The sequence below is a fragment of the Aspergillus lentulus genome (genome assembly GCF_001445615.1).
Source record: "Aspergillus lentulus DNA, contig: Alt16, strain: IFM 54703, whole genome shotgun sequence".
Classification (NCBI taxonomy): Eukaryota; Fungi; Ascomycota; class Eurotiomycetes; order Eurotiales; family Aspergillaceae; genus Aspergillus; species Aspergillus lentulus.
Window position 1 is genome coordinate 1,474,073 of NW_028322113.1, and position 27,884 is coordinate 1,501,956.

At 50.0% G+C, this 27,884-nt stretch overlaps 9 protein-coding genes across 9 annotated transcripts; 3 read left to right on the forward strand and 6 right to left on the reverse strand.

Moving 5' to 3' along the window:
- Window positions 1-491: 491 nt before the first annotated feature.
- ALT_7951 (uncharacterized protein) lies at window positions 492-1,784 on the reverse strand (the record flags this gene model as incomplete). The annotated part of the gene is made up of 1 exon (XM_033555849.2): window positions 492-1,784. The coding sequence occupies one exon, from the start codon at window positions 1,782-1,784 to the stop codon at window positions 492-494; it is 1,293 nt and encodes a 430-aa protein (XP_033411740.2).
- A 1,382-nt stretch (window positions 1,785-3,166) lies between these two features.
- Window positions 3,167-4,174, forward strand: ALT_7952 (putative mitochondrial outer membrane protein (Sam35); the record flags this gene model as incomplete). Its single annotated transcript, XM_033555850.2, has 3 exons — window positions 3,167-3,421; window positions 3,487-3,726; window positions 3,779-4,174. The coding sequence occupies 3 exons, from the start codon at window positions 3,167-3,169 to the stop codon at window positions 4,172-4,174; spliced, it is 891 nt and encodes a 296-aa protein (XP_033411741.2).
- Window positions 4,175-5,514: 1,340 nt separating this feature from the next.
- Window positions 5,515-6,463, reverse strand: ALT_7953 (cell division control protein 14; the record flags this gene model as incomplete). The annotated part of the gene is made up of 2 exons (XM_033555851.2): window positions 5,515-6,146; window positions 6,208-6,463. 2 exons carry the CDS (start codon window positions 6,461-6,463, stop codon window positions 5,515-5,517), a joined length of 888 nt encoding a protein of 295 aa, XP_033411742.1.
- A 1,399-nt stretch (window positions 6,464-7,862) lies between these two features.
- On the forward strand, window positions 7,863-9,023 carry ALT_7954 (FPP/GGPP synthase family protein; the record flags this gene model as incomplete). Its single annotated transcript, XM_033555852.2, has 2 exons — window positions 7,863-8,182; window positions 8,240-9,023. 2 exons carry the CDS (start codon window positions 7,863-7,865, stop codon window positions 9,021-9,023), a joined length of 1,104 nt encoding a protein of 367 aa, XP_033411743.2.
- Window positions 9,024-9,320: 297 nt separating this feature from the next.
- ALT_7955 (Smr domain-containing protein) lies at window positions 9,321-10,414 on the reverse strand (the record flags this gene model as incomplete). The annotated part of the gene is made up of 5 exons (XM_033555853.2): window positions 9,321-9,328; window positions 9,382-9,755; window positions 9,827-10,077; window positions 10,165-10,265; window positions 10,381-10,414. 5 exons carry the CDS (start codon window positions 10,412-10,414, stop codon window positions 9,321-9,323), a joined length of 768 nt encoding a protein of 255 aa, XP_033411744.2.
- A 3,120-nt stretch (window positions 10,415-13,534) lies between these two features.
- Window positions 13,535-14,772, forward strand: gpaA (guanine nucleotide-binding protein subunit alpha gpaA; the record flags this gene model as incomplete). The annotated part of the gene is made up of 4 exons (XM_033555854.2): window positions 13,535-13,652; window positions 13,717-14,059; window positions 14,117-14,673; window positions 14,729-14,772. 4 exons carry the CDS (start codon window positions 13,535-13,537, stop codon window positions 14,770-14,772), a joined length of 1,062 nt encoding a protein of 353 aa, XP_033411745.1.
- An 899-nt stretch (window positions 14,773-15,671) lies between these two features.
- ALT_7957 (uncharacterized protein) lies at window positions 15,672-16,808 on the reverse strand (the record flags this gene model as incomplete). Its single annotated transcript, XM_033555855.2, has 2 exons — window positions 15,672-16,550; window positions 16,638-16,808. 2 exons carry the CDS (start codon window positions 16,806-16,808, stop codon window positions 15,672-15,674), a joined length of 1,050 nt encoding a protein of 349 aa, XP_033411746.2.
- A 422-nt stretch (window positions 16,809-17,230) lies between these two features.
- Window positions 17,231-21,552, reverse strand: ALT_7958 (acyl--CoA ligase; the record flags this gene model as incomplete). The annotated part of the gene is made up of 5 exons (XM_033555856.2): window positions 17,231-18,046; window positions 19,774-19,894; window positions 19,949-20,052; window positions 20,141-20,429; window positions 20,492-21,552. The coding sequence occupies 5 exons, from the start codon at window positions 21,550-21,552 to the stop codon at window positions 17,231-17,233; spliced, it is 2,391 nt and encodes a 796-aa protein (XP_033411747.2).
- A 700-nt stretch (window positions 21,553-22,252) lies between these two features.
- Window positions 22,253-27,876, reverse strand: ALT_7959 (nucleoporin; the record flags this gene model as incomplete). Its single annotated transcript, XM_033555857.2, has 4 exons — window positions 22,253-23,602; window positions 23,664-26,756; window positions 26,813-27,749; window positions 27,809-27,876. 4 exons carry the CDS (start codon window positions 27,874-27,876, stop codon window positions 22,253-22,255), a joined length of 5,448 nt encoding a protein of 1,815 aa, XP_033411748.2.
- Between the last annotated feature and the right edge of the window lie 8 nt (window positions 27,877-27,884).

The window sequence follows — 27,884 nt, forward strand, 5'->3', positions numbered from 1 at the left end:
GCGGCTGTTTTTGCCAGAAGAGCACAAGATGAATCCTTGGAGGAATGGCGGTGTCGTCGCCTCGGTAGCTTGCATATGGTCTGAGATACTAAGCAGTAGACTGACTGCGTTCTTTGCCTTTGAGGCTACTCTAACGCATCTATCGATCCAGGAGCAAAGAAGACAAGAGAAACCCCCATTCTTGCAGCGTCCACGCGCTCAAGGCACGAACCCCAAATGAGAAACCGAGCAACCACAACACCGGGAATGTACCTCCACAAAAGAGGGGAGAGCTTTCGAAAACGAAGAATTCAGAGTAGGCATGGACGCTGTCCGAGTAGAACTATGCACAGAAGAAAGGAGGCAGAATGAGGGGCTCTAAGATCCAACATCTATTAGGTGGGTATCGGGGTCATAAGTTTTCGAACGCCAGGTTCGGCATCAAAAGAGAAATGGGGCAAAACATTCTATTTAGCGATGTGCAGCAAAAGGCACCATCAATCGCTAAATCTTTAGAGCATTGGGTTTGGTGATTGAACGGTGGCATGTGTGTGCCCAGGTATGAGCGGGGAGCGGACGCCCTCATGCTTTGCAGAAGGACTCGATGGAGACAAATCGTTGTTCTCGATCGTTGAGGACTCGACCGCAAGGCCATTGTGACCACTATGTGTGAGACAGCCAACGCAGGCACAATCGTTGCCGCAGAGGCAACTGCCAGTCACATCTGAGCAAGCATTGGGGAGTTGCACAGGATATTCGATGGTGTAATATTCGGAGGGTACCATCAGATGTTGCTCTGAGGGGTACTCTGTAGAAGGCGAGCTGCCATTTGGACTGACGTTGTCCGTGTTGTGTAAGGCCTCCGAGTGGTTTTCGTGGCCGAAATGGCTGAAATTGGTCAAGTTGTAGTTGAACGGAGTGGCATCAGGGTTGCCATTTGATTGCAGATTGCGGTAGCCATTCAAACGCTCGAAACTCGATTCCTCACCATCAAGCGTGACTAAGAGACCCATTTCTTGGACGTGCTGTCTGGTAGTGTTATTAAAGGGATGGGTCGCGCATCCTAGACACTGACAACTATCCCCACAGTTGCAGTCGTGCTTCCGCTCTCCGCTGAAAGTTGCATGTGGGGAACCAAGAGTTTGTGTCTGACCCGACGTGGGTTGTGATAGGGTGCCGTGGAAGAACCCATTACCGTTGGAGACATTAAGCTGCGAGAAGCTCGGCTTTGAGTAGTCTACTGTCGGTTGAGGCATGTAGTTCGGCATGACCCCAGGCTGTCCAAGTGCCTGATTCTGTAAAGGGTAATGCGACGAGTAGTTATGCTGGCCAGCTGTATAGAAATGCTGCCAGGATGAGTTCTGTGGAGTCGAAGTTGGTGGATACATCGCGCCATCCGAGTAGGGCTGGTATGATGCAGTCTGCGAATTCATAGGCGAGTCATTCTTTCGGCAACAAGAACTCTGAGTCGGTGCGGGGACGGTTGCTGGCGTCTTTGCAGAACAGCAGCTACTCTTTTGGGGTCCTGAGCTCTGGACGTTATCAAATGCCTGCTGAGCCATAAAAGCAGGTGGAGTGATGAATTCTGAGTTTGTAGCGCCGCTCGAGTTGCTAGCAATACCGAGCCCTGCGTCATATGGCGAATATGGCGGCAGATGGCTAAAGACTCCATTCTCGCCGTGCCTGTTCTCAAATCCAGAAATAGGGGTGAAACCACTGGCGAAATTCTCAGGAGATGGTTGGAAAGTACTGGCCCTTCTCTCGCGCTGCTGGCTATCACCTGTGGACGGTAGTTGCGGAGTCATGGGGGCGACGGAGAGTGGATTTTGAGCCGGCCCATGTTCCCCCATGCTGGCAGGCACCTGATATACTGGCCTACATAGACAGGTAGATCCTGGATACTGTCAGCCTCCAGAGTCCCGACGGCAAAAAAATGGTGCGGTAGAAGGTTCTCTCCTCCGAGTCATACTAACCTTTGGGTATAGCAATCATAAAGGCGCACTCCCGCTGACAGCTACACTTGCCTTTCGGATGGGGACATTTGGCAAGCGGACGCCCAGCCTTTGGGACTTTGATCATCAGCCTGTCGAAATGCTGGCATTTCGACGAGCGATGGCCACGAATACATGGTTTACTGCAGATACAGGCTTAGCAACACCGGAGGACATCCCAACGCTGAACTGAAGAGTCAGGCCTTACCATGACCATTTGGCTCCCTCTTCATCAAGAGGCATGGTTGCAGTTGGTTAATCTCAATCCAGCCTAGACCATATGGTGACGGTCAACCTCTTGAACTATGGGCTGAACGATAGATATGTCTCCTCGGTTGGATCAATTGACTCTGTAAGCGTCCGCAAGTTTTTACCCCACTTTGGCAAATGACTAGCGCGTCAAAGCTCTGATCAAGTACCAAGCGGGGAGGTAAGGGCGGCTAGAAAATAAATAAAATGATACAAATCAAAACCTTTCGGTCAAAAGCACAATTTCCGAGGTCCGTCCTAGGGGATGAGAAAGAAGAAACCTCACAATGATCAGATACTATAGAGTGCGGAAGGATCCGGTTGCTCAACCAAGCGGAGGGAAGTTCAATCTAAGTAGCAACTGAAAATAGGACAAGACAGGGCAGGAGTTGATTTGTCGACTCTCTGCGATCATCTGTCGGTGAGGAAGCCAAGAAGCAAATAGCAATCAAAGAACGCAGAATCGAACAGCCAGACTGCACCCTTGTAGGCGCTTGAAGATGCGGGGAGCAGCGACGGGAGATAGTCCTTGATAGTGGCAGTAAATAATTCTCCCCTGGAGAGTCGGAACTTTGAGAAAGAAGCGAAGATCCAATCATAATGGAGGTCTTTGGTTCTTGATGACATGATGAGTGGGGGAACGTGACGCGATGTGAGCCTCAGGCATATAACCAAGTAACCAGGCATCCGTCCCTGTATGCCTGAGGCGTTTTCGCGGAGTTTATCCTAAAATACTAGAAACAAGCGGATGCGTTGCCAATTGAGCTGCGACTAGCTTCAGGAACCATCCATCCCCGCCCCGGGCGTTTCTTAGCTATACTTCCAGTATCCTTATACCCGTCTGACGTGAGATACTTCTTTTTACGTCTACAGACGTTGTCATACGGGGTTTATACTACACCACTACCCAAGTCGAGCCTCTCCCATCCTCTGTCATCCATCCATCCATGTCCCCAGACAACCGTGGCGCCTCCGGCCAGGCTCCGGAGGATACGACGTCTTCTCGCGCTCGGGATTTCTTCTCCGTTCCTGCGCCGATTAAGCGCATCTTCGACCGATTCCCTCTTGTCACCTATCCTTCAAATGACCTTCCTCACCATTCCGGAATAGCCCGACGCGGCAACCGTTTGTTTGTCTTCACAGATCCCGCGAGCGCCAGACGAGGGAGGCCGTCCTTCAACCCGCAATGTCTCAAGTGGCAGGTTAGATTGATGAAAGTAAAACTCCTAGTCATGATCGATCGCTGACTGGGTTACTCTGAGTACAGGCATACTTGAAATTTGTAGGAATTGACTTCGAAATCGTCCCCTCGAACAACCACGCTTCTCCAACCGGCGCGCTTCCCTTCCTTCTCCCCGCGCTGCCAGCCGCTACTACTGGGCCAATCCCCTCAAACAAACTACAAAAATGGGCCATTGAACAGGTCCACTGTGAGGAAGAGCAGCAATTGGATGTGCGTTTTGAGGTGTATGCCTCGTTACTGGATCACCGGATACGGAATGCCTGGGTGGGTGGTGTCCTCGGGATGTATGAAATCGAGCTTGGCTGACGTGAAAAAGCTATACATGCTATACCTGGACCCGAAGAACTTTGAAGCAGTAGCGCGGAGACTATATGTGGATCCATCGACCAGCAACTGTGCAGTACGCGCCGCTCTGGCCATGCAGCTCCAGCACGCTGCGCGTGACGAGCTACTGAAGACATCAGCTTACGTCGATGTCATCGCTTTGGAGGCCGATGCTGCGGACGCATTTGAGGCGCTTTCGACGTTACTAGGAGACAACGAGCATTTCTTCAACCGACCGAATCCCGGGTTGTTCGACGCCAGTGTTTTCGCGTACACGTATCTGATTCTGGATGAAGGGATGGGATGGAAGCAGAACCGACTGGGGGAGCTGCTGCGACAGCATGAGAATCTTGTACAACATCGCGACAGACTGCTAAAGTTCTTTTAGGCCGACAGCCTACTGTATAATATGTACTAACCATACTTGCATGCATTAACGAAGCTGCGAAAGAAGACAAGACGCCTGAAATAGACAAAACAATACAGAAATTAATGTTTACATCTACTTCCTCAAGCACATACCAAACCACCAGTGATCCCAACCACTTCTGCGCCAGCTTACTCAACACCTCCAAGCCTCCGGTGGCAATCGCTGCGAATCAAATATATCCAGATATACCCCCGCGCGCTTCCATCTGTGTCTGCAAGTGTCTGGTTGTGGAAAACTACACCAGCTACCTCCAGCATCCCCCGTGCGGCATCAGCCTGAAAACCTCGGCATCCCGAGGCGTGAGCCTCAGAAGCTGCAGGGTATTCCGGCCCGCGCCACCCAGATCGACCAATCGGAGTCGTTGCAGTTGAGATTGGAAGATTTTGTCTAGAAACAGGGGGAGTAGACCGCGTAAGGTGGATGGGTTCAGTGCCTGAGGAAGTTCCCGTCTGCTGGAGACCTGGTGGGTGGACTTAGTCGTTGTTCTTATAGCCGAGGATTGTGGCTGCATACCTCTGCCCATTTGCCGTATGCTTCGACTGGTCCAAATACTAAATATATTTCTGAGATCCCCCGTCGTCATTTGGACTTGCTTGGAGCAGGCGCCTTTCCTGGATTGTTTTGGGTCATTTTTGGGTCGTACTCTTAGTGTAAGCGCCAGGCTGCAGGCAGCCCAGCGCAGTGTAAGAACAAAGTCTGTCTCTCATTTGCCTACGGAAAAGAACCTGCTGCGACCAGTCTAATCAGTAATTGTTCATGTGAGATGTGATTCATACCAGTCCGGCAGATGAATCATAAATGTTGAACGTGGAAACGCAGATATTTCCCGGGTTGCATGCATAACATGCAAGTTTAATTGAGTGACAGGCAACGTGTCAACGTGGTGTATCACGCTCTAGCCAAGACCGGTATTCATAAAGTAGACAGTAACCTCCGTATTCAAAATTGTCTTGCGTTCAATTGTTGCGATCGTTATCTTTCTAGACTGCCTGACATGACACCATGAGACATCAAAGATCGTGACTCGAACATGAGAAAGAAAGAGAAAGAGAGAAAGAGAGAAACCAAATTGGAGGTAAAGAAAACGGACCTGACACCGTGCCAGACGGGAGGTAAGAAAGTATGAAAGTAAATGGAAAGGAAAGAAGCAACCGGGCATTGATCCAAACCGCAGAATTGAGAACAGAAAAGAACCAGTCATAACCGATAGCACCCATACCCAGGAACGCTCCATCGCTGAATAGACAGAAGAGAGAGATTAGAAAAACAATATCAATCCAGCACATCAAGTCCACATGCTAATAGACCGTCGCTCCAAAGGGAGCCGTCTCCTTCAGATCCTCCACTAGGTCCTCAACATTGTTGAGATATCGCCCTAACAGAGCCTGCTTCTCCTCGGTAGTGCGCGTGTCCCCATGGCCCTTTCCTCCATGCCCGGGCCCAGCCACATTGAGACTTCGTGAATATGGACCACCGCCCAGTTTGCTAGGGCTGCGCTGTAAACCACAGACCGCCGTATTTGGAGCACTTGCTCCGATGGGATATGTTGCAGTCTCCGGCATCAGATAGAAATAAAGGAATTCAACAAGCTTGAGTTTGACCTCGCGCGAAGTCGCGCGTTGCTTAAATAAGGAAGTCACGGTGAGCAGTCCGTCCAGTTCTTCGAACGTTCGCGTGTTGGCTGGGTGGTCCAACAAGGCTGTGACAAGAGTGAGAAGCGTCGCGGACTGAATCGCAGGACAATTGATGGGGTCGAGGAGGTCAAGAAGAAGATTCATGTAGATTTCGCGAGCGAAAAGAGTCCGCGATGGCGGGTGGAGGAGTAGAACACCTTGGATCAGGTCAAGGGTAGAGAGAATGAGCAAGTCATTAGTGCCAGTCCTTCCGCGACCCAGCAGATGCTCCAGGCAGGTCACCAACCGCATTGCGACTGCTGAATTGTTAGTCTTTGGGCAAGCGCGACAACGACCGCAACCATCATGAGAACATACCATTCCATTGAAAGCCTTCTTGCAATTTGAAGAATTCTCGAAAGGCCGGATCATCTTTCAAGTCAGATAGAGCCTTGGGCTCTGGCTGTGGAGCTCCAAACGACAGCAGCGACCTTCGTTTTTCAGACACCGGCTGTTTCGACTTGGACAGACAGATCTGTGCGAGCAGGCCTTCCACCTGGCGCAATCCCTTGCGGACTTTGCTTGGCTCATAAGAAGAGAGATAGTCGAATGAGTGCGCCAATAGCGTCTCCATGAGTAGGTATAATGGAGATGCGATATGATATAATATGTTATGAGTAAGTAAAAAATGGAGGCTCAAAGGATACAGGATAACGGAGATATAAACCGAAGGATGAGGATAGTCAAGAAGAAGAACCCTTTAGTCCCAAGGCAGAGGAACACTGGAGACAGTAGTGTTATCTATAGCTCGCTAAAAGCCAAAAAGGCAAAAATAGAACACAGGCCAGACACTCTTTTTTTCAAATCTCTCTCTCTCTCCTTCGCTGGGATGTGGATTTAATAATCAATTAAGATTATTGATCGTTGGTAGAAAGGGAAGATAGCGCGACCAAGTTGCCCAACACATCATTGACACTTCATCTGGGCATCTGGGCTAACTTACCCCGTCGTAGTCCAGCACCATAAGACTCTTAGTGCCTAGGGCCTAAATCCTAATCAGCATCATCGTGGGAAGATCGTGCCGATGAATTCCATCACTCTGATCCATTTTCCCCTCGCTAAGTGGCTCTTCTAGACCGTCTCTCTCCACATCCCAGCCACCCACAGTGTTTAGTCTCTACGGTCTTACAGCCAGACGGTTGCCCCGGGAAACGTGCGGCCCCCATTACCCGTGGGCGCTTACCTTTCAGCCCTGGTGACGAACTAGGACCATCTTGTTGGTGGACAGAGTAGGAGCTTTCCAAGACTCAAGCTACTAATGATGTCAGCCTCAGCTACGCCATGTTCTCCTTCAGCTTAATCTTGTTCAACTCGGCCCTGGGACGATCTCTCGTTTAGAGATCTCCCAGCCCCGGGAAACGGAGAGTTATCAACAATGACACCATCATATCAACAAAAAGCGCAGCGATGCCTGAAGGTGGAGAAATTCCGAAAGAAAACTCTTTTTTCTCCCTCATCAAATTACCAGCCCCTTCTGTAAGAATGTGCATTATTCCTACTGATGACGGGATTTTCTAATCTCTCCCTTGCCTTGATTCATCCCTTGTTCCTGAGTCACTGCAAAACTGCAAATATCCCGATTCCCGAATGGCCCAGTCACATGACTTTACTTTCCGCTGCCTTGCTGCCTTGCTGCCTAGCTGCCAAGCGGCCTAAGGTTCTTCACGGCCACTGATGGATGTGGGGTGCATGTGATAAATTCACAAAGTTACTCATCCACCATGCATATAGGATGTGCTGGCATACCCACGCGTTCTGCCACTGGCCACTGTGTATTTGAACAGAGTTTCGAGGATCGTTGATGGATGCAAGCGCTCTCAAATTCTTTGTTCCCGACCAGGTTACGTGCATGTTTTTGACACCTCGTGGGCAGAGCAACTTCTAAGTGAGAGCTGTATAAACTGCCCCTCATGTCGTCGGGATCTGCGTTTCAACCTCCGATAGAGATTCCAACTCGAAAGAGCTCCGCCGGTATGGCCGACCGTCTGCGTACAAGCTCATGTGCGATGGATGAAAGCCAGTTGCAAGGCGAGAGGCCTCAGACCGACATGACCTCTTCCAAAAGACATACCCGGAACCGATCCAGCTTCGATGGCACCAAATATCGTGATGGGAAGTGGTCGCAGGAGTACGAGAAGATCCTGATGGGCCCGTATGACTACATGCAGCAACATCCCGGCAAGGATATCCGGCGGCAGCTCATCACAGCTTTCAACGTCTGGCTCCAAGTCCCTCCGGAGAGCCTCACAATCATCACCAAAGTCGTGGGGATGCTTCACACCGCTTCGTTGCTGTAAGTCGCGAAATAATACTCCCGCTAGGATAGTCACTGATTTACGTCTCCTGCCAGGGTCGATGATGTGGAAGATAACTCCATCCTCCGGCGCGGCATTCCCGTCGCTCACAACATCTTCGGTACCGCGCAAACCATCAACTCTGCCAATTACGTATACTTTCTGGCTCTTCAAGAGGTTCAAAAATTGAATAACCCGACTGCTATTGATATCTTCGTTCAGGAACTCTTGAATCTGCATCGGGGTCAGGGGATGGATCTGTTCTGGCGAGACACGCTCACCTGTCCTACGGAAGAGGACTATCTGGACATGGTGGGGAACAAAACGGGCGGCCTCTTCCGACTCGCGATCAAGCTGATGCAAGCCGAGAGCACCACGGGCATAGACTGCGTCAGCCTCGTCAATGTCATGGGCCTGACCTTTCAGATCTGCGATGACTATCTCAACCTTTCCAACAAGACTTACACCCAGAACAAGGGTCTATGTGAGGATCTGACCGAGGGCAAATTTTCGTTCCCAATTATCCACAGTATCCGGTCCAACCCACGGAACCATCAGCTTATCAGTATTCTCAAACAGCGAACCAAGGACGAGGAAGTCAAGCTGTATGCGCTTAGTTACATGGAAAGTACTGGCAGTTTTGCCTACACGAGGAAAGTGGTCCGGGAGTTCCGTGACAAGGCGATATCTCTCATCGACGAGATTGACGCACAGGGCAATGGGAAACAGGCCGAGGGGCAGAAGGATGGGGCGATGGTACGGGCGATCCTCGACAAGATCACCGAGTCAACTTTGCGGGATGATGTTAATGGCGCTGATGGCGGTGATGGCGGCAAATGAGAGTTCTTGTGTTTTACAAAGTACAACTACCTTATACCCAGTGGGCGTATACCCGCATCGTAAACCAGGATGGCAGCATTTTGGGTGGATTCGGATTGCATTGATGGCCTTGTCATTTATGACAATGATGATGATGATTGGCTTCTTCAAGACAGATTGACAATACAGCAAATTCTATATAACTGAAGTTGCCTTTTCGAGTGAACATGCATTCATGCACTGTAATCTCTTGCATCATGATATCTTTGAACTTCTAGTGTAGGTGGGTATCTCCACCCAAAATTACCGCACGAAGCATTACTGTACTATAGCCTCCAAGTCATACCTTATATATGCCATACCCATGAATATAACCAACCAAGAACACCCTCACATAATTGTACAACAAGCCTTCTCGAGCTTGCGCAGCACTCGGGAAGGATCGCATTGACCACCTGCTCGATCTCGTCCTGCTGCTGCCCACCCTGCTGCTGTTGGTGATGCGGTTGTTGACCGGGGTACTGCTGATGCGGCTGCTGGCCATGACCGTAGCTCTGCCCATGACCAGATCCATGTCCATGTCCGTGTCCAGTGGACGGTGGCATCTCCGCCGGGCCCCCGGTCAGATTTACGTATATCCTGCCCGCGTTCTCCTCGGTGGCATACTGCAGCCCCAGCTCGCGACAGACCTGCTCGACCCGCGGCTTAATCTTCTGGACGTGGTTGGCGGAGTGGTTTCCCTTTCCCACAATCCTGCAAGTCATAACCGTCAGCAAACTAACCCTTCTACCCGTGAGCCCGCCAGCCGAATGGAGAAAACTAACACATGGAGATGAGTCTGCCCATGCGCCTTGGCATATTTGATCCTCTGCTCGAGAATATCCTCCGCCTCCTCGACGAACTGCCCATGCAGATCGATCGTGTCGGCCGGCACGCGCCCGTCGGCGTTATTCTCGCGGAAGATGAACTCGGATGCTTGCTTGTTGTACTCGTCCATCTTGCGGCCGTGCGCTTTACCCTGTTCGGAGAGTTCTTTGGCCAGCGCACCGTCGCCGCTTGAGTATGCTTCTTGGCTCTGCGATGCATGGTATGCGTGTCAATTACTGTGCTAGGATTGTAATTGTTCAATGAGGCGCGGGGTAGGGGGGAAGGGCAGGCGCACGCGTTGGAAACATGAGTTGCGCTTTGCGGCTTCTTGACGGGCTAGGTCGCGCAGGCGGTCGTATTCAGCTTCTGCGTCGGCGCTTTGGTCGTGGTTGAAGGCTGGGTTTGCGCATTGTTTGTTAGCATATACTGGTGTTTTTGTGGACAGATTTGGACTGGTTCGATTCGCAGAAGCAGTGGTCGAACACCGTAGGTTGCGGTGAGGGTGACGTACCCCGATGGCCCATATAGGACATTTCGTGAGACATTATGATAGAGATGTGGTATTAGATACAGACGAAAGTTTTATGTCATAGCATGATTCTATAAGGTGATGAAAACGCGAAACAAAAAGACAATATCACAGCTAGATACAATCTGAAGAACAGAGATCGAGATCGAGGGCTGAATCGGCGTTCCTTGCGACCAGCGAATGAGCGGGCAAAGAGGACTCAATTCGTGGTTGAAGATGTGGAGCAACCAAGATCTTCTTCATTATTCTGCCCAGGGTTCAGTAAACAACACCGAACCAGGGCATTGATATTCATAGTCAAGACGCCGCCGAATATCAACTCTCGTGGTCATGATCCTCTTGATCTCACTCTAGAGTTCATTATTGTAATGCCATGTGGTATGATGAAAAAAGGTTGGGGGCATGCATGGAGTTCCGATTATACAGCGTTCAATAGTCTGGTCGACTAGTTAGTCTAGGCATAGTCATCGCAGTCTAGTTGGTCATCGCAAAGGCAAAGCGCGCGGCAAGAGCACGAATCGTCAGTGGAGACTGAGACTATTGTGGGTGAGGCACACAAAACCCACAGCGTGCATTCATACAGCAAGAAGAGAGTTTAACAGTAGCCGGGTATTTTCCGTTGTTCGGTCGCAAAGTTGGTACAGGGTTATTGGTAGTAGTACAAACAATCTAGGTATTAGGTACCTGTGATGAAATACCCTGCTTTCGAGATGACTGTGACTACTTATCCGACGGCTACTACTACTACCATCTAGTCTACTGCCGATGCTACAAGAGACGAGGGAAAGTCACCCGTCTCCCTAGAGAGGAAGACACACTCCTTCCAAATGCCGAATGGTGATTTACATCTGCGGAGAAATTATTGATCGACAGGATTCTGTGGAGAAACGAAGAATAAGCAAGTATGGGCGTATCAGTTGAGTATTAGATAGCCAAGGTATTAGAGATCATCTTCTTCTCCGTTGCTTTAAACAAGAATAGGTTCATCTGTATGAAGATGCTTGAGACAGAATCCTTCTAGAAGGATGAGAGAAAAAGCCACTGTCGCAGCAGCCACCATTACTAGTCGCGCTGCGTGCAGAGTTGTTTCTCGTTCCTGGACCGATGCTAGAGTCTGTGGCTCCAGTCATAGGCGATCTCCACCGCGTGGCGACACGCTGAAACTGCACAGTCCCAGTGTGACTATCATTCAGCTGACTATTTATATTTTGCAGTATCTAGTCTAGATAGACGTTGCCTAATTGTTATGATCACTCTGGCTTGTACGTGGAAACGGCAAGGACAAGCCAAGTCCTAGCTCAGGTGTCATATTTCACGTGGGACACCATTCATTCTGGAGCCGAATCGGGTTGTGTAGTCCTTAGTCAGGGACTGGAATGATCTGCGTAAGATGATGGCATTTAATTACATTATCGCCTCAGTAGTCTCATAAGCCGGAATATGAAAAAAAGTCTAGAGCACAAGTGGAAAGGTCATCAGCAGAAATCTACTTATCGAGCTTCAGCAGGTGCAATGGCATATGGATACGGTCATGGTGTGCTCTCATCTCAAACTCTAGTCAAACAAGAATGATACCCACATTTCGGTTGCATCAACTGACAAAACAAAGATGACAGCTTCTTCAGGCTTCATTCTGATTCTGATACCACAATGGTTTCAATCTGCTTGAATAGGGCTGCCTTTAACCATACCTTACTGAATCATCATAGTATACTCCGTACCTCCTCTGTAGATCTCTCTCTTGCAGCCAGCTGAATGATAGCCGCCCTGTCGGATTGAATTGGTAACTAATGTACCGTGGTCCATTCATCAAAAAGGAGGGTAATCGACTCCGACGGGTCCGATCATTGGTTCGCAGAATTGTGTCTCCAGCATGGCCCCTTACCCTCTCAACCAATCACCATAGTGACTAAAGGCAACTTCCCACAATTCTGGTCACTTGGCTCCACTTCCCCCTTATTGTTCTTTCCCAAAAGTGAACAGAAGAGAGGTTTCCGCTGCAAATCTGCTTCATTTCGTCTCGTTCTCCGAAACTTAGTTTTTGCTCATCATACCGTGTACTCGTACAGTACCTGCCTACCTAGCTACAAGGTAGGTAGGTAAGTAGATAGATCGTTGACTTTAGTACTTAGTAGTACCTCTCTACTCCGTAGGTTAACTCCATAGATATCTTGTGTCTCTTGTCTCTGTCTCTCGGATTTTTCCCCTTACGTTAGCCTCTTCGGTCCCTCTCTACCTGCAGCTCCCACCCCCAAATCTAAAGCCTTTTGGCTTTTCTTCCACTCCCACTTTCTCTCGTCCTCTTCTTCTGTCTCCCTAAATCATCCATCCTCATCTATCGACTCCTCTGACAAGGGTTGATAGATAGATCAATTTCTTCATCCCACCTGTTCTCTAGCTTCTTTTCTTGTGACTGCTGTCTTCCTTCTACATACTTTATTTTCTTCTTCTCCATTCGATCGGATCGAGATTGTGGTTCCGTACCCGGTGCTTAGCCCATTATTCTCCCGGCCTTGCGGGCGGTTTCAACTTAACTACTATTCTTTCCTTTCGCCTCCTTTCCCGCCCGCTCCTAACTCGTTCACCTACCTATAATTTTTACACCCCTTTAAACTCCCCCCCTCTCCATTTTTCTGTACTGTCGCTCAGCTTCTCGGTAATATTATCATCAATCGATTCCGAGCAGCTATCGCCTTTGTCTTTCTATCTGAGAAGGGCGAACTATCATCCTCCCGCCGGAAAGGATTTCAAACCAAGTGGGTGATTTTGTTCCTTTTACCCTCTAGCACAGCCGCCCGTCTGCCTGGTCTGCCTCGAGAGGGCGTTTCCGCCGCATGAACCTACCTCTCCTTGCGTCAGCACGATCACACTGATTTGTAATTGTCTGTTGTCCGTCTGTTTTCTACGGGCATTTTCCATTTGCGATTTTTCTCTCCCATGGAGTATCACGTTCGATGTGTCGTTGACTGTCTCATCTGATGGTTTCCTGACGTTCCTTGTCTTCTTTGCTGACATCTGCCATTGATAGGCTTGCACGATAATCAGTGCCGCAAAACCCCTTCCGAGTATACCTGCCTTACACTAGACTTTCGTTAAGACACTCCAAATCAATTGAATAAAATCAACTACCGCCAAGATGGGTTGTGGAATGAGTACCGAGGATAAGGAGGGCAAGGCCCGTAACGAGGAGATTGAGAACCAGCTCAAAAGGGACAAGATGATGCAGCGAAATGAGATCAAGATGCTTTTGCTCGGTATGCCTCCATCGAGCCGCTCTTCAACCTCGACAAGACCTTTTTCACTAATGTCCTTGAACAGGAGCTGGTGAGTCCGGCAAGTCGACGATCCTGAAGCAGATGAAGCTCATCCATGAGGGTGGATACTCGCGCGATGAACGGGAATCTTTCAAGGAAATCATCTACAGCAACACTGTTCAGTCAATGCGCGTCATCTTGGAGGCCATGGAGTCGCTGGAACTTCCCCTGGAAGACGCTCGCAACGAATACCATGTTCAGACCATCTTCATGCAACCTGCTCAGATTGAGGGCGACAGCCTGCCCCCGGAGGTTGGAAACGCCATTGGTGCTCTTTGGCGTGATACTGGTGTTCAGGAGTGCTTTAAGCGTTCCCGCGAGTACCAATTGAATGATTCCGCCAAATAGTGGGTTTACTCTGTCCCTCATCGGTGCTTCAGAAAGGTTGCTAACCGGGTTGACAGCTACTTCGATGCGATCGACCGTATCGCTCAGCCCGACTACCTTCCCACCGACCAGGATGTTCTGCGCTCTCGAGTCAAGACCACTGGTATCACAGAGACGACCTTTATTATTGGCGACTTGACCTACCGCATGTTCGATGTCGGTGGTCAGCGTTCGGAGCGTAAGAAGTGGATTCACTGCTTTGAGAACGTGACAACAATTCTTTTCCTCGTCGCCATCTCGGAGTACGATCAGCTTCTGTTCGAAGACGAGACCGTCAACCGTATGCAGGAAGCGCTCACCCTGTTCGACTCGATTTGCAACTCCCGGTGGTTCGTCAAGACCTCTATCATCTTGTTCCTGAACAAGATCGATCGATTCAAGGAGAAGCTGCCTGTCAGCCCCATGAAGAACTATTTCCCCGATTATGAGGGCGGTGCCGACTACGCCGCAGCCTGCGATTACATCCTGAACCGCTTCGTATCACTCAACCAGGCCGAGCAGAAGCAGATCTACACTCACTTCACATGCGCCACCGATACTACACAAATTCGTTTCGTCATGGCGGCTGTAAATGGTACGTCTCCTAAAGGCCCTTTTTTTTCTAATTACCAACCACTAACGTCTTCCAGATATCATTATCCAAGAGAACCTTAGACTCTGTGGTCTGATCTAATGAGCCATTATACTTGACGGAGTGAGGTATTTCTTTTAAAACATTTAGACCACATAATGATGTGGCTTGTAATCAGATGTCGATGTTCTGTCTCTTTTCCTGGATGTTCTTGCCATACGTGATCTCGACTCTCTTCTGCTCGAGACCCTGGCGTTTGAGACATTCAATCTGTCCATCTACTAATCTCCTTATTTCCTTTGTGTGGAAATGATATCTCACCAGCTCTCTGTTATCATTAAGATCATTGATATCCCCAAAGACACAGAGCAGGAGTTTGTTCATCATTTCTTTTTTCATTCGCCTTGTGCAGCGGGTTATCTGTTGTTTCTTTACAGCCCTGCAGGCGAGAGACTCTGTGGTTTATGTCCATTTCCTTTTTTTCCTTTTTTCTTCTCCATGGGATGCCCGCATTTTCTTATTCAATCTTGTCGTTTGTCTTCTAATCCTCATCTCATCCCTCTTTACGTTTCCATACCTGCCTCAATTTTTCATGTCTCTGCTTTTTCGAATACTGGATATCCTCTCATCATCTTGATGCCCTCGTCACAGATTCTGTGTGCAACCTGATACCACTCACCCTATCCTTGGTTTCGTGCCCATTGGAAACAATGAAGGACAATATGGCAGTGGGCACAGGGAATGGCAGGATATGCAGATTATCATGTCTCTTCTCACGTGTCATGTCGGGTCGGTAGTTGGTCATAGTCAGAGTTAAAGGAATTGTGAATTATTCATTTGTTTTAGCCATGGGATTACCGTAGCTACTCGTTCGTCTGTCAAAGTAAAGGATAGGTATGTACGGGCCACTAGGGCCAGGAGCTCGTATATACAGAACACTCGAATTGTCAACGCTCAGATCATGGATGAAGGGCAAAACTCTTAAACCAAAGTACAGATCCTCAGAGTCGCAACTTTGGCCCCAGAAACACAATCAACACGGCCACAATCCACAGACCGAAAATCCACGCATATAGCATCATCCGCCCCCACCAGCCTTTCCCCTCGGTCATGCGCCGCAACATCCCCATTCTCTTCTCAGCGGCGCCCATATTGGTAGTCGTCCGGTCGAGACCTTCGACCGCGCGCGCCAGCACCGACTTCTCCGCCTCCAAACTGGAATGGAATGCCTGCGAGGACGCCTTGAGCTGCGTCGCAAGGGAAAGCAGGGAGGAAGTGAGGTCTTCTTGTTCGACGCGATGGGCGTCGAGCGTCTGCTCTGTTTCTTGAAGCTTGGAGGTCGCGGAGCCGGTAGCTATTGCTGTGGAGTCTGTTGCAGCAGTAGGGCCCCTCTGAAGTCGGTGTCGTAGAGTTGTTGTTGTTGTTGTTGTTGTTGTTGCTGCTGCTGTCGCTGTCGCTGATGGCGGTGGTGCTGTCGTTGTTGACGCAGTAGTCTGCAGTGTAGTCTTGGGGATATCCGTCTCGTATTCAGCTTCGCCTTCCGCTTCGGCGTGCAGCTCCTCCCTCGCTTCCTCGGAGACAGTATCTCTGTTCCCTTCCGAAGCGGACGATGTACTCCCTGCCTCGGGTGTGACCGTTACCGCTTCTTCCTCCTCACCATCGAGAATTATCTCGTCCTCTTCGTCAGAGTCTGGGTCGGTTTCGGCGGCTTGGCGCATTTCCGCTTCCGCGGAACTTCTGTCTAGTACATCCTGGAGGAGCTTGAGTGTTTGTCGCTTTCGCGTGAGGTCTGTTTGGAGCTCGTGGCGGCGGTCGAGCGGTTTGAGGGTTGGGAGTGTGCGTTCGAGCTGTGAAAGGAGGGTGCGGGCGTACTCGACGTTCTGTGAGGGGTGTCAGTTCGGCGGGATAGAGTGTAGTAAATTGATTGCTGGATTCAATATGTGACTTAACGGAAGAGGAAGACGTACGGCTGCTATGCGCATGCGCTGGTATTCGTTTCGTCGGAGAGCTTTGAGGTTTGCGGATGGGGAGAGTAGGTTGTGTTCTAGGCGAGTGAGGAGGCGAGAGAGGTTGAGGATTTTAAGATCGGGGGATGTGGGTGCTGTTGACGAGCTTTGGGGGAAGGTTGTGAGAGTCATGTTTGCGCTTCCTGATCTATTGGAGATTGTGATTGAGGAAAGTGAGGAGGTTGATGCTATAAGTTGGAGACTTGGCTGTAGATCGCATGCCATGGATGAGTAAGCGGCGGAGAGCTTCTACACTTTATCTGCCCTACCCCTGGGATACTCCCTATGGACAATCATTGGCATGTGAATGATAGCTGAGTGCGGAGAATCAATCCGTTTCCAATGGAATTATGTATCGGGAAGATCGAGAAAGTCAAGCATCATTATCCAAAAAATCATGCAATATCATCAGTCATAGACAACTTTATCTTCAAAACACACCGCCACCCACGCTGATCTACCATAGATGAACTGACAAGATGAAAAGAAGAAACAGAGTTCGAGATGTGCCCAGAGGAGGTTCCTAACAACTTCAGAAAAGGGATTCTTCCACCTCAGCTGTATTCCACGGTCACCCGCCTCCAGGAACGGGTGCCTTCTGCGTCCACAACCTGAGGAAAGTGGACTGTTTGATTTCGTCTCTGAGGTGGATGAAGTTCTTCGGAGCCTGGAAGCTCATGGACTTCCTGTCTGTGAGTCTCAACAGACCATGCAGCAGGTACTGTTGGAACTTTGTCCCGGCGTTGATGCTCATTTTCTATTTTAAAACAGGCCGAAGCGAATGAGTCGACCAAGCCAGCATTCTTATCCGAGGTCGCTGGGCAATATTCATCGCGATCGGAGACGTTCCCCTCAGATACGGCCCTGGACTCGGACCCAGCAATTGCAGAAGACTGTTGCAACTGGCCATCCTCTTCAGATGCCAATTTGCTTCTACTCGGTTGACATCCCAAAATGGAGGCAAGATAGCCACTTGACGGCAACGGTGCAAGTTGTGACAGGGGTTGCAGTATATCACAAGCCGAAGGAAAAGCGAAGCTTCTGTGCGGCGGAGCATCTGAACTGAGCGTACTCTGCTGCAGTTCCTTCGTCTGCTGCTGGCGATCATACTTCTCCTGCCTCTGGAATTGTGAATCCATCTGGCTCATAGGCAGTCCGTACTGCCCTTGCCGTCGACGTCTGATAAGCCGCGCTAGGCCTACGATGCAGATCACCAAAAGAGCGGGATATACTATCCCGAGTGAGTGTGCTTGCAAGACTTTGGGTATGGCCCAGCAGTGATCTCCAGGGCTCATTGCCAGATGTGCGGTGTCCCCTTCCATGAAGCGGCTGTCCTCCGCCACCTCTTGACCTGGATCGGGATAAGTATCCTAAAACCGTTGTCAACAAGCCTTATAACAAGGAATCTACCAGAAGCTGTGTAACACACCCCAAGGATAGATCAACCCTCACGCGACCCCTCACGGCTATGTTTTGGGAAATTTGAAGAACAAGATGAGAAAGGAAGAGCAAGAGGATGGATGTTTGCCATGCAGTGTTGACTCGAGTGTAGTAGACGTAAGAGTAAGCTACAAGAAGGACATCATCAGAGAATGAAGGGAACATCCAGGTCTCTCGGGACGGCTCTCCTCGGCTTTATAAGATGAGGCTGATTGAACACAAGGCACAGGAAGTTACATTCCGGCCACCCCAGTTTGATTCGGAGGGAAAGATGTCATTGTCTACTAGCCTGGGGCTTGGAAACAAATAGTCTCCACATATCAACCCAGATGACCATAAATATCGTGCGTCTCTTTCTCTCTGGCAATCTGGCCCGACGACTAAGAGAGGGGGCCATCCCGGTCCAGCTGCATTGTGATCAGCCACGGAACTGGTGAAATGGATGAGGACACGGGAGGACAGACAAAAGTCTCCCCACGTCCTCATAGGGCAGCTCCCTGGGGCAAGAATGCCTGGACTTCGGAAGTCTGGCAAGTTCAGCTGATGTAGATGCGCCACCAGAAGGGGTGGGCTCAGAAAGCGAAAGTGGCGCCTGAAACAGAGGCTAGCGAGTAGGCAGATCTAGCGACGATCACCTAGATCAGACTAAGTACTCACTAAGTTTGGGGTCTATGATCAATCTGGCCATCATAGGTCGGCATTGGAGACCCATAGTTCTGGATCAACGATATAGTCTAGATATCCGATGAGGCTGTCCCAGTCAGCCATTCCGTTGGCTGAGTTTAACTTCACAGTGTTGTAAGAAAAGAAAAACAAGGAGACAGGTGATGTTTGGGAGGGGAAACCACGACACCAGTCGCTTTCTCCTCCTTTCATCCTCTCCTCAATCATCTTTTTCCCCTCTCCCCTTTCCATCCAAAGAATTGAGTCCAGTTATCTAGAGTTGTTTGAAGTTTATTGGATACTCCTTAGTGCAGGACAACAAGGTCCATGTACATCGCTTCCGAGGTTTGTTGATAATTGGCCACATTGAGCCAGTGTGGGTGATTGTATACACCAATGAATCATTCAATAAAAATGGATCCAAATCAAAACATGTGCTAACAAAATTTCCACGCAGGCGATCCATATGACTAGCCATTATCGAAATTTGCCCGTTATAAGAGCAAGCGGCGCCGTCGAGGGGCGAGGAAGTGGCCGCCTTTCGGTGACTCCGACGGACAACTGTATCAATGTCGTTGCCTTTCGAGTCGTCCATGGCGAATTGGCTTCGGTTTGTACGTGGAGAACTTCCGTTCTCGAATACAGAGAATGTTTAATCGACTCTCCTGTCTCATGTAACTGACCTATTGACCCAACGACCTGGTCAGCCCGGAGAGCAGGCTATCTATAGGATGCTTGATCCATCAAACTCTGTACAGATCTCAAATATCCTGCACCAACCAGAACTCTGGGGGTGATAGTCGATCTGTATCAATATGCATGAACTGAGGGGCAAACTAAGCTAAATCATGTCAAAATGGAAGAACACCCAATCACCGCTCTATAGCTTAGCAGTGACCCCATTCCTTTGGGTCTCTTCTTTGGCTCTTTCTCGAAGCACTTTACGCAAAATTTTTCCAGATGGGTTCTTAGGAATGGCGTCGACAAAAACTACCCCACCAGTTATTCTCTTGATCGCAGACACTTTGCCATCCATGAAGGCGACAATGTCGTCCGCGCCGGCGTTGTGTCCTGGCTTTAGCACAATATACGCTCGAGGACGCTCGTCGTCATTCCTATTCAGGTAACCAGCCTTAGCCTTGGGTCTCATTTTTGGTCAATTTACTTACACTTGCACACCAATGACGGCCACATCGGCAACCGCAGGATGTTCCAGTAGCAGGGCCTCCAGCTCTGCCGGTGCCACCTGGTTGCCTTTCACCTTGATCAATTCCTATCCGAGATCGGCACTGTCAGCTTACATACTTCATGCAGAAGTCATGCACCATGGGTTGCAGTGCTGTGAGAGAGAGTGGGCTAACCTTCTTGCGGTCGACGACATGGAACCTCCCGTGGTCGTCCACGTATGCAATGTCTCCTGTTTTCAACCATCCATCGGCCGTCTTGGTTTCCTTGGTTGCTTGGGGGTTCTTCCAGTAACCTTTCATGATATTCGGGGCTCGTACCCAGAGCTCGCCGCGTTGGTTGCGTCCATACTCTGTCACTCCGTCGTCGGCCATGATTTTCGCTTCACAGTTCGCATTTAACTCTCCAACCGATGCAGTATAGCTCTTTTCAGCTGGGTTCCAGCCCAGTATCGAACATGTAGTTCTGTTAGCGACATAATATTAGCTTGTCAGGACTCTTTGCAATCAAAATCAAGGAAACCATACTCGGTCATTCCCCAGCCCTGCTTGACATTAATGCGACCCGGTGGCCACAGGGCCTCAACCTCCTCGCACACTTCTCGTCCCAGGGGTGCTGCTCCACTTCCGATGGCCTCTACGCTGCTCAGGTCATACTTTCCGCTCTTGACCGCAGGGTGCTTGGCCAATGCAACCACCACCGGGGGCACCAAAATGAGGTCCGAGATGCGGAACTTCTCCACATATTCGAGCATTTTGATGAAGTCAAACTTGGGCATAATGTAGACAGGCACTTCACGGCTCAGCGCAGCCGCGATAAAAATGTTCTGCGCCATCGCATGGTACATCGGCAAAAAGCACAGCCACCGCGCCCTGGCCGACCTCTCCTTCCAATCAGGGTTCAGGTAAAACACGTAGTTGTACTGCAGCATGTTGGCAACGTAGTTTTTGTGCGTGATTTCCACCCCCTTTGGCCGGCCCGTCGTGCCGCTCGAGTAGTTCAGCGCAAGAGTTCTGTCAGCTTCCTCGGGCGTCGACAGCTCATCCCAGACGAACCCTCTCCCCTCCTCAAGGGAAGCTACCAACTCCCCCCAGTAGCGGCACCCTTTCCTCCCTTCCCCCTGCCCGTCAAAGATCGTATTATTGAACACAAACACCCGATCCCGGCTCAACCCGGCGATCTGAGCAGCCTCAATCCCCACATCCAGACTCACGTCCGCACAGAGAAGGAACGAAGCCCCGCTATCCTGCAACTGGAAAGCCAGCTCCCTCGCCACAAACGTCGGATTGGCACCCGTGAAGATTCCCCCAGCCATGATGATCCCCATGAACACGACAGGGAAGAACAGATCATTACCGGAGAAGAGCAGCACGCGGTCACCAGGCTGAAGACCAGCTTTGCGCAGTCCAGCCGCGAACCGCTGGCTCCACAGTCGGAAGTCATGGGTGGTGAAGTAATGGGTATCTGGGCGGGCGGCCTCGGAGAAGCATCGGTGTGTTGACGAGAGAGGGTGCGTGGGCGACTTGAGAAGAATTGAGGCGAGGTGGGTGTTTGGGATATCGACGTGATAGCGCGATTTGAACGGCATCTTCAGTATCTTTTCTGTTCTGTGAAAATGTGACTCGGTTATCGACCTCGTACGCAGAGGATGTTCGCTGAGAAAAGCAAGTAAGCAGAAACTATATATACTCAGACCCAACATACAACACCATTCACTGGCCCTAGTTATTTCCCCCTCGAAATACCCCGCTAAGCTCAGAGTAGTTCTAAAATGACCCCTTTTACCATTTGTCTCGCCGATCGCGTCCAATACGTAGCCTACATTCTTTGTGGTGCTAGTCTACGTAGCTGGGCATCCAGAGAAACAAAGCTCTCCCCGCATTTCCCCCGCATCGCTTATTCCTTGCTCCGAGGCTGACCTCGGACTTCTCGGTATAGTCGGACCTTAGGTCTAATGGCATGGATACTGGACTTATGAGCATGGATCATGGGATGATTATTGGCTAGAGACAGTATGGTGCGTTTCGGTTTTTCTTGATGCATGAGGAGACGGCACATTTATCCGTGAAGCTTATCTGGTGCCAATTAAAGGATATGCCCTACATGAAAAAGGCAAAAAAAGAAGGAAGACAAGAAAGATATATTCTACCCAGGATAATTTACACTCCATCCGATCCATCCCATAGAGCATGCTAGATCGAAGCAGAAGAAATGGTACCCTGAAGATGCGAAGGTAAGAAACGTAAACTTGGCCAAAAACAGCTGGGCCGCTCAATACATCATCATCATTATGCCTCCTCTCCTCCAAGGCAGACCAGGGCTCCCTTGAGCTCATTCACAATCTTCTCCTCCAGACGGTTCTCTGCGCCTGAGGCAGGGTTCACCGGCTTCTGTCGTGCCAGCTCCACTTCTTTTTCGCTGGTAGCGACAATCCGCGCGCGAAGACTCTGCCGACGCTCTAGCAATTCCTCGATATCTTCTTTGACCTGCGTCTTGTCCCACATGAGTTCCTGGATAGATTGTGCATCTACCCCGGCACTGGGACCGGCTTCTCGGAAGCGGTTCAAGATGAAGGAAATAAGCGCAAGCGAGTATGCTTCGGATGCCATACTCAAACAGATGCGTCGTGATGGAGAGCCTGAGCGGTCCGCAACGAAAGATTCGGACGCCCGCTTAAGCTGCCCTTCGAATTGGTTAAGGAATGCAGCCACCTCGGGCGCGGTGCGGAGGACGTGGTACAGGAGATTCAAGCACAATGGAAGGAACCCCGCAGTCCAGATGGTGTACAATCTGGGTACGGTGTCGAACGGTCCAAAGCCTCGGGGTTGTTGCAAGACATTAGTCAACCGGCAGGTGGAAAGCCTCGTCAAGACCGCTTCCACTGCCAAATGTTCCGCTAGCATCGGCAGTGTTGACAGCTTGACAAGGAACAGAATACTGAGCTCTCCGTACACGGGATCCCCAGACACCGCTAGTTGATCCGCCCATGAGAATAGTGACATAGCGTGCCTAGCCGTGTCGTTATCTTCAATGTGGTACACAATGTGCTCGTATAAGCGATCCGCATTCTTGATTTGAAGCGAAGTCTGCAGGATAGCGGTCAGTAGAGCGAAATCCTTCGGCTCACACTTGTCCGGTTGGTCATGCAGATAAGTAGTCAACGACCGGAAACCGTGCGCAACGACGGTCTTCACAATCTCAATCACTAACGTCAGATCCCAAGAGATCTCTGCTTTCCTGCTCGATGCTTCAGGCGCCGTGCGGGAACTCCCGTCGAGGTGGAACTGCAGCGCAAGGAAGAGTACGTTCAGAACTGAGCGATAGTATTCTGCGTCGTCGTCCACCAAGGCTTCTTCATAAGTTGCGCGGCGAGTGCGCAAAGCATCCCAAACGACTCTCAGCAAGCCGAAAACTTCAGCACCCTTTGCTCCAGCCTCTACCAGTCGCTGAAGTAAAGCCTGTGCAAATTCTACCCTTGTTTGCTGGATCTTCTCGAATATTGCTTCTTGCGGAACTCCCTTGATGTTGGCTTCGAGACAGCTCTGCACGACCGAAGCCATCGATTTTTGAACTTCACGGTCCGCCATAAAGTCCGTACAATGCTCCGTCGCGAAGAACTTCCAGCTATGGAGGAGGCTCTATACAAAAATGATCAGAAATCTTCTCATACGTAAGGTAAAAGTTCACCACTGTACGTACCACCTGTGCCTCGACCAATGACAGATTGATGTTGGCTCGTTCGAATTCCTCGGCAAAACCTTGATTCTTAGTCCCTGACCAAGCGAAGTCATAAGAAAGAAGCTTGTCTCCTAATTGAATGTCGTAATAGTAGTCACGTCCCAAGGAGCGAGGTTGCAGAGATGTCCTTCTGAAATCGGCGAGCTTGCAGCCAGAATATCTCATCTCGAAATTCCTCTTCAGATTGGCGTGTAATGACGCATTATAAGCAGAGACATCGACTGCGTCTTTCGAGTACCAGAACATAAGCGGGATCAACGTCTTGTAAAAAGTCCGATCCTGCATATCCTTGACCGAGTGAAGGTAGACAGCACAAAGGTCAGCAACGACAGCGGCAATTCGCGTAGCGAAGATCTGATCCTGAACCGGTAATGATGGAATTTTCAAATTTGAGACATAGTTGACAAGGCTGTTAAAAAACTGAGGGGTTTTTCGCAGCTCTGGTGTGGCCCAGGGCCAATTCTCCTGAGCACACGAAACAAACTCCAGCAAGGAAAGCGCTGCACGAAGATCCATTTGTTCAACGTTCGAAAGCATTCCAAGAGCGATTTGGAGAAAGGGCGTTCCCCTCATGGTGGGTCCGCCCTTTGCGTCTGTTTTCTTCATTGTCTGCCGGGCAGACGATCCAGTCAGGATATACACCGCGAGCCACTGCTGGCGCTTACTGACGATTGTGGATAAGAAGTGCCATACCGCTAAGTGTAATTTCTGATCACTCAACGGCTTGTCGAACTGTGACAGAACGTCGAGGAAGAGGCAGGAGGACTCCGCCCCAAGGTGTCCGACCAAGGACGGGGGTTCATTCGCGGAGTCGAGAGCTGCACCGGAGATTAGGATCTCAAGAAGTAATATTACGGGTAAGCGGTAGGCATCGAGCAACGAATATAGTTTGACGAGAACGGGAGTGGCCTTGAATATTTGGTCCTCTAGTAGCGAGGTTGGTTGCTCCAGATACCGGGCGGCCTCCAATAGTCTGGTTGTTAACTCCAATGTCGATCTCACCTGATTCTCCATCAACACGAGGTAGCGAAGATGTAAAGTAGCCGGCGTCTGAAGGCCGTCAACGAGCAACCGAAGGATTGGATTGAAAGGCAGGTCTGCCTTGGACTGTGGTCGTAGCACATCCAGAAGATATGTTGCGGATGAGGAGAAAACGCCAGTAACCTTCAAATCCAGTTTGGTAGAATCGTTCGTCCCATAGGTATAATAGATCATCCTTTCGAAGGTCTTAGCAAGAGTAGCATTGATCTCGAGCCTTTGTTCCGGGGCGTTGAAACGCCAGTCGATGTTGCTGTTGAACACCTCTACCATTGTCCGCACAAAATTCAATAAGATACCTCTCATGATATGAGTTGGTACGCCAGAGGTCCATTCAGAGGCAGCCGTCATTTTTCCCGACGGGTTATTCGGGCATTTCCTCACCATCGCGCGTGATGCTGCGTCGTCCACGACAGCCTGGAATAGTTTGACACACTCAAGCAGGAATGGATAATCTCCCGATGTCACTTCAGTCGCGGAAACGATTGCGGTCATGACGCCGCCCTTGCCGTCTGACCCGAGTAAACTGCTCCGGGCAAGCAGAGGCCATACTCTTCCAGGCAAAACCATTGTAAGTGCACGAATGAAGCGTAAGCAGGCGATGACCGACTCTACTTTGCTGTCTAATCCAGCCCTTGGACCGATATTGTGCAGACTGCGCTCGAATATATCGAAGATCAACGATATAATATCGCTTTCATGAGCCAATCCATCGCTTGCAATCTCCAAAATACGTTTGGCGCCAGAGCCTGCCTCATTTGGTGTTGGCTGAACCCATGCGGCAACAAGTAGGTCCGCCATAAGACCTATAATCTCCGCAACGTTGTCCTCTTCCGCGCCGGATAAGTATCCACCGTTTTCATTCCATTTTTCTAAGTAACTCCCCAGATAACTCAGGCAGGAATATTCGTGATACCACATAATCACTGCTGGCTTTGCTTCGGATATCACTTGTCCTAACGTTGACGAAGGTACATGTGATGAGCTTGTGACAACCAGAGCATTGCTTGGTTCATGGTCCATAATTTGCCTCGCCGTCGACGACTCGAAGATCGCCAGGGGCTGTGTGAGGGTGACGAGGTTGGCATTTTCATCTTCACGGATTGTTTCATATCCCTGAAATTCGAATGGCACTATCTGCGTGAAGGTGTCCATATTCTCTATCTCGCTGAGGATTTGTGGGATGCCCTCCTCGTTCACCATGTCTTTGCTAATGAGCGCTCGGCAGAGTTTCAAGAATGGCACCGTTTCGTATGGAAACCGTGAGCGTGCGAGGCGGAAAATCTTGTCCATTAGGAAATCATCGTTCATGAAAATCCATCGCGGGTCGGTAGCGGCAGAGAGAGACTGTGAAGAACAAAGTGATTTTGTGGGAGCCCCATTGAGGATCGCCAAGACAGAGCCAACAATCTCGGGGGAATACTCCACGTAAATCCTCACGACGCGAATGAGATCCAAAAGTACCATTCGTGTCCACCGTTCTGTAAGGATGTCGTCGACGGCTGATGTTGAACCAACGTTGGTGGCCAAAGCGACTATCACTTCAAACATCATGTCCTTCATAGCATCCGAAGTCAAAATGGCGATCGAGTCCTCAGCTGTGCAAGTGGGAGACCGTGCGCATTCGAGTAACTCCTCGTACAAAGAGAGCTCTGAAGCTCGGCCCGAATTTGAGTGGGGGGTATTAGATTGAAAGGAATCCACCGCGCTGTGAAACTGTTCCAGCTCCCGCGTCTCTTTGTCGCTAAGTGCCAGCTCTCTCAAGGTATGTAGAAGTAGACCCCACGAAAATGCTGCGGGATTTGCAGTTTTAGATTCAAGCCCGACGGTCACAAATATTTCGTTCAATTGGCCGATTTCGCTCTTGGAAAGGAAATATGGCGACTGTGAAGGTGTTGTTGACGTTGATTTGTTGATGATCGAGGGCATGGCCAGTGGTAGCTTCATGAACGCAAGGGTTGTCAGAGCGACGAAAGCCTGTAGCGGCAACAGTATCTCCAAGGGGTTTTGGCAAGGCTTTAATGGTCAGTCATGGAGTCACGATAATCGAGGAAGTTCAAAACAAGACTTACTACTTGGACTGATTCCAGGAAACTGTAATCACCCATGACACGGAGCCAAGATATCAATAGTTCAGCAGTGGGAATCTCGGCCGATGCCTGAAGTTGGAGGAAGAGCATTTGTGTGACGTGCAGGACCTCTTCAACAAGGACGGTCCTCCACATGTTCTCTACTGCTTCGTTGCTCTCAGCGACACCCAACCAGCCCCCATCTCCTTCTAATGCGGAAAGTCGATCTTTGATGGCCTTGATGCAGGCTTCCACAAAGGATCGCCATTCACTGCCTGCAGATTTTTCTTGAAAGACGGCTGCACCTAGCTTGCGCAAGGATTCGGTGCGATCACTGACATGAGGAGCGGGAGGAGCAGCATCATTCTGAGAGCTGTTGTGGAGAGACAATGCGAACAGTTTGCGCGCAGTCTTCAATAGATGGCTTCTCTCGGATAGATAAAGGTTGCGCAATCTAAGTCGTCTATTTTCCTCGGACAAGAAATCGGAGTCGTCACCAGCCTTCTGTCGCAGAACTTCACTCAACGCAGGCCCTGCAAGCGAAGCACGTAAATTGTCGATCCCAGCGGCACTCTGGAGGCTAGTTGATTCCTCCTCAGTAAATCTAGCTAGCAAGCGCGCAGCAGGACGATCCTGCCATTCCAGAACCGTGATCCGAAGAGCGGTTATCTCGTCGATCCCAGCCTTTTGACTCAACCACAGGGTATCCGCTTTGATTTCCTTCAGTTCGTAAGAAGCTTGCGCAGTTGTCTCTGCATGGATTGCCGCTGTCTTGGACTCGAAATCGGCCTTTGTCTTTGCCGAAGGCGACGAGAATGGATTCAAGCAATTTGAAAGCAGGCGAGTGCTCTCTGGATGCGAAAGGAACGCATGGAAGCTGCCTGTATCGTCGACATCACTGTCAGGGTCACAGGTATAGATGAAGGCTCTTCTCCAAGATCTAAGAAAAAGTATATTAACACCGATCACTTTTCAATTGTACGGACAAAACGCGCATACAGAAGCTGGACGTCCCCGGAGAAGCACTTGTCCAGGGACGGGAAATAGGCCTCCGGGATGGGAGCCATTTGGCAAG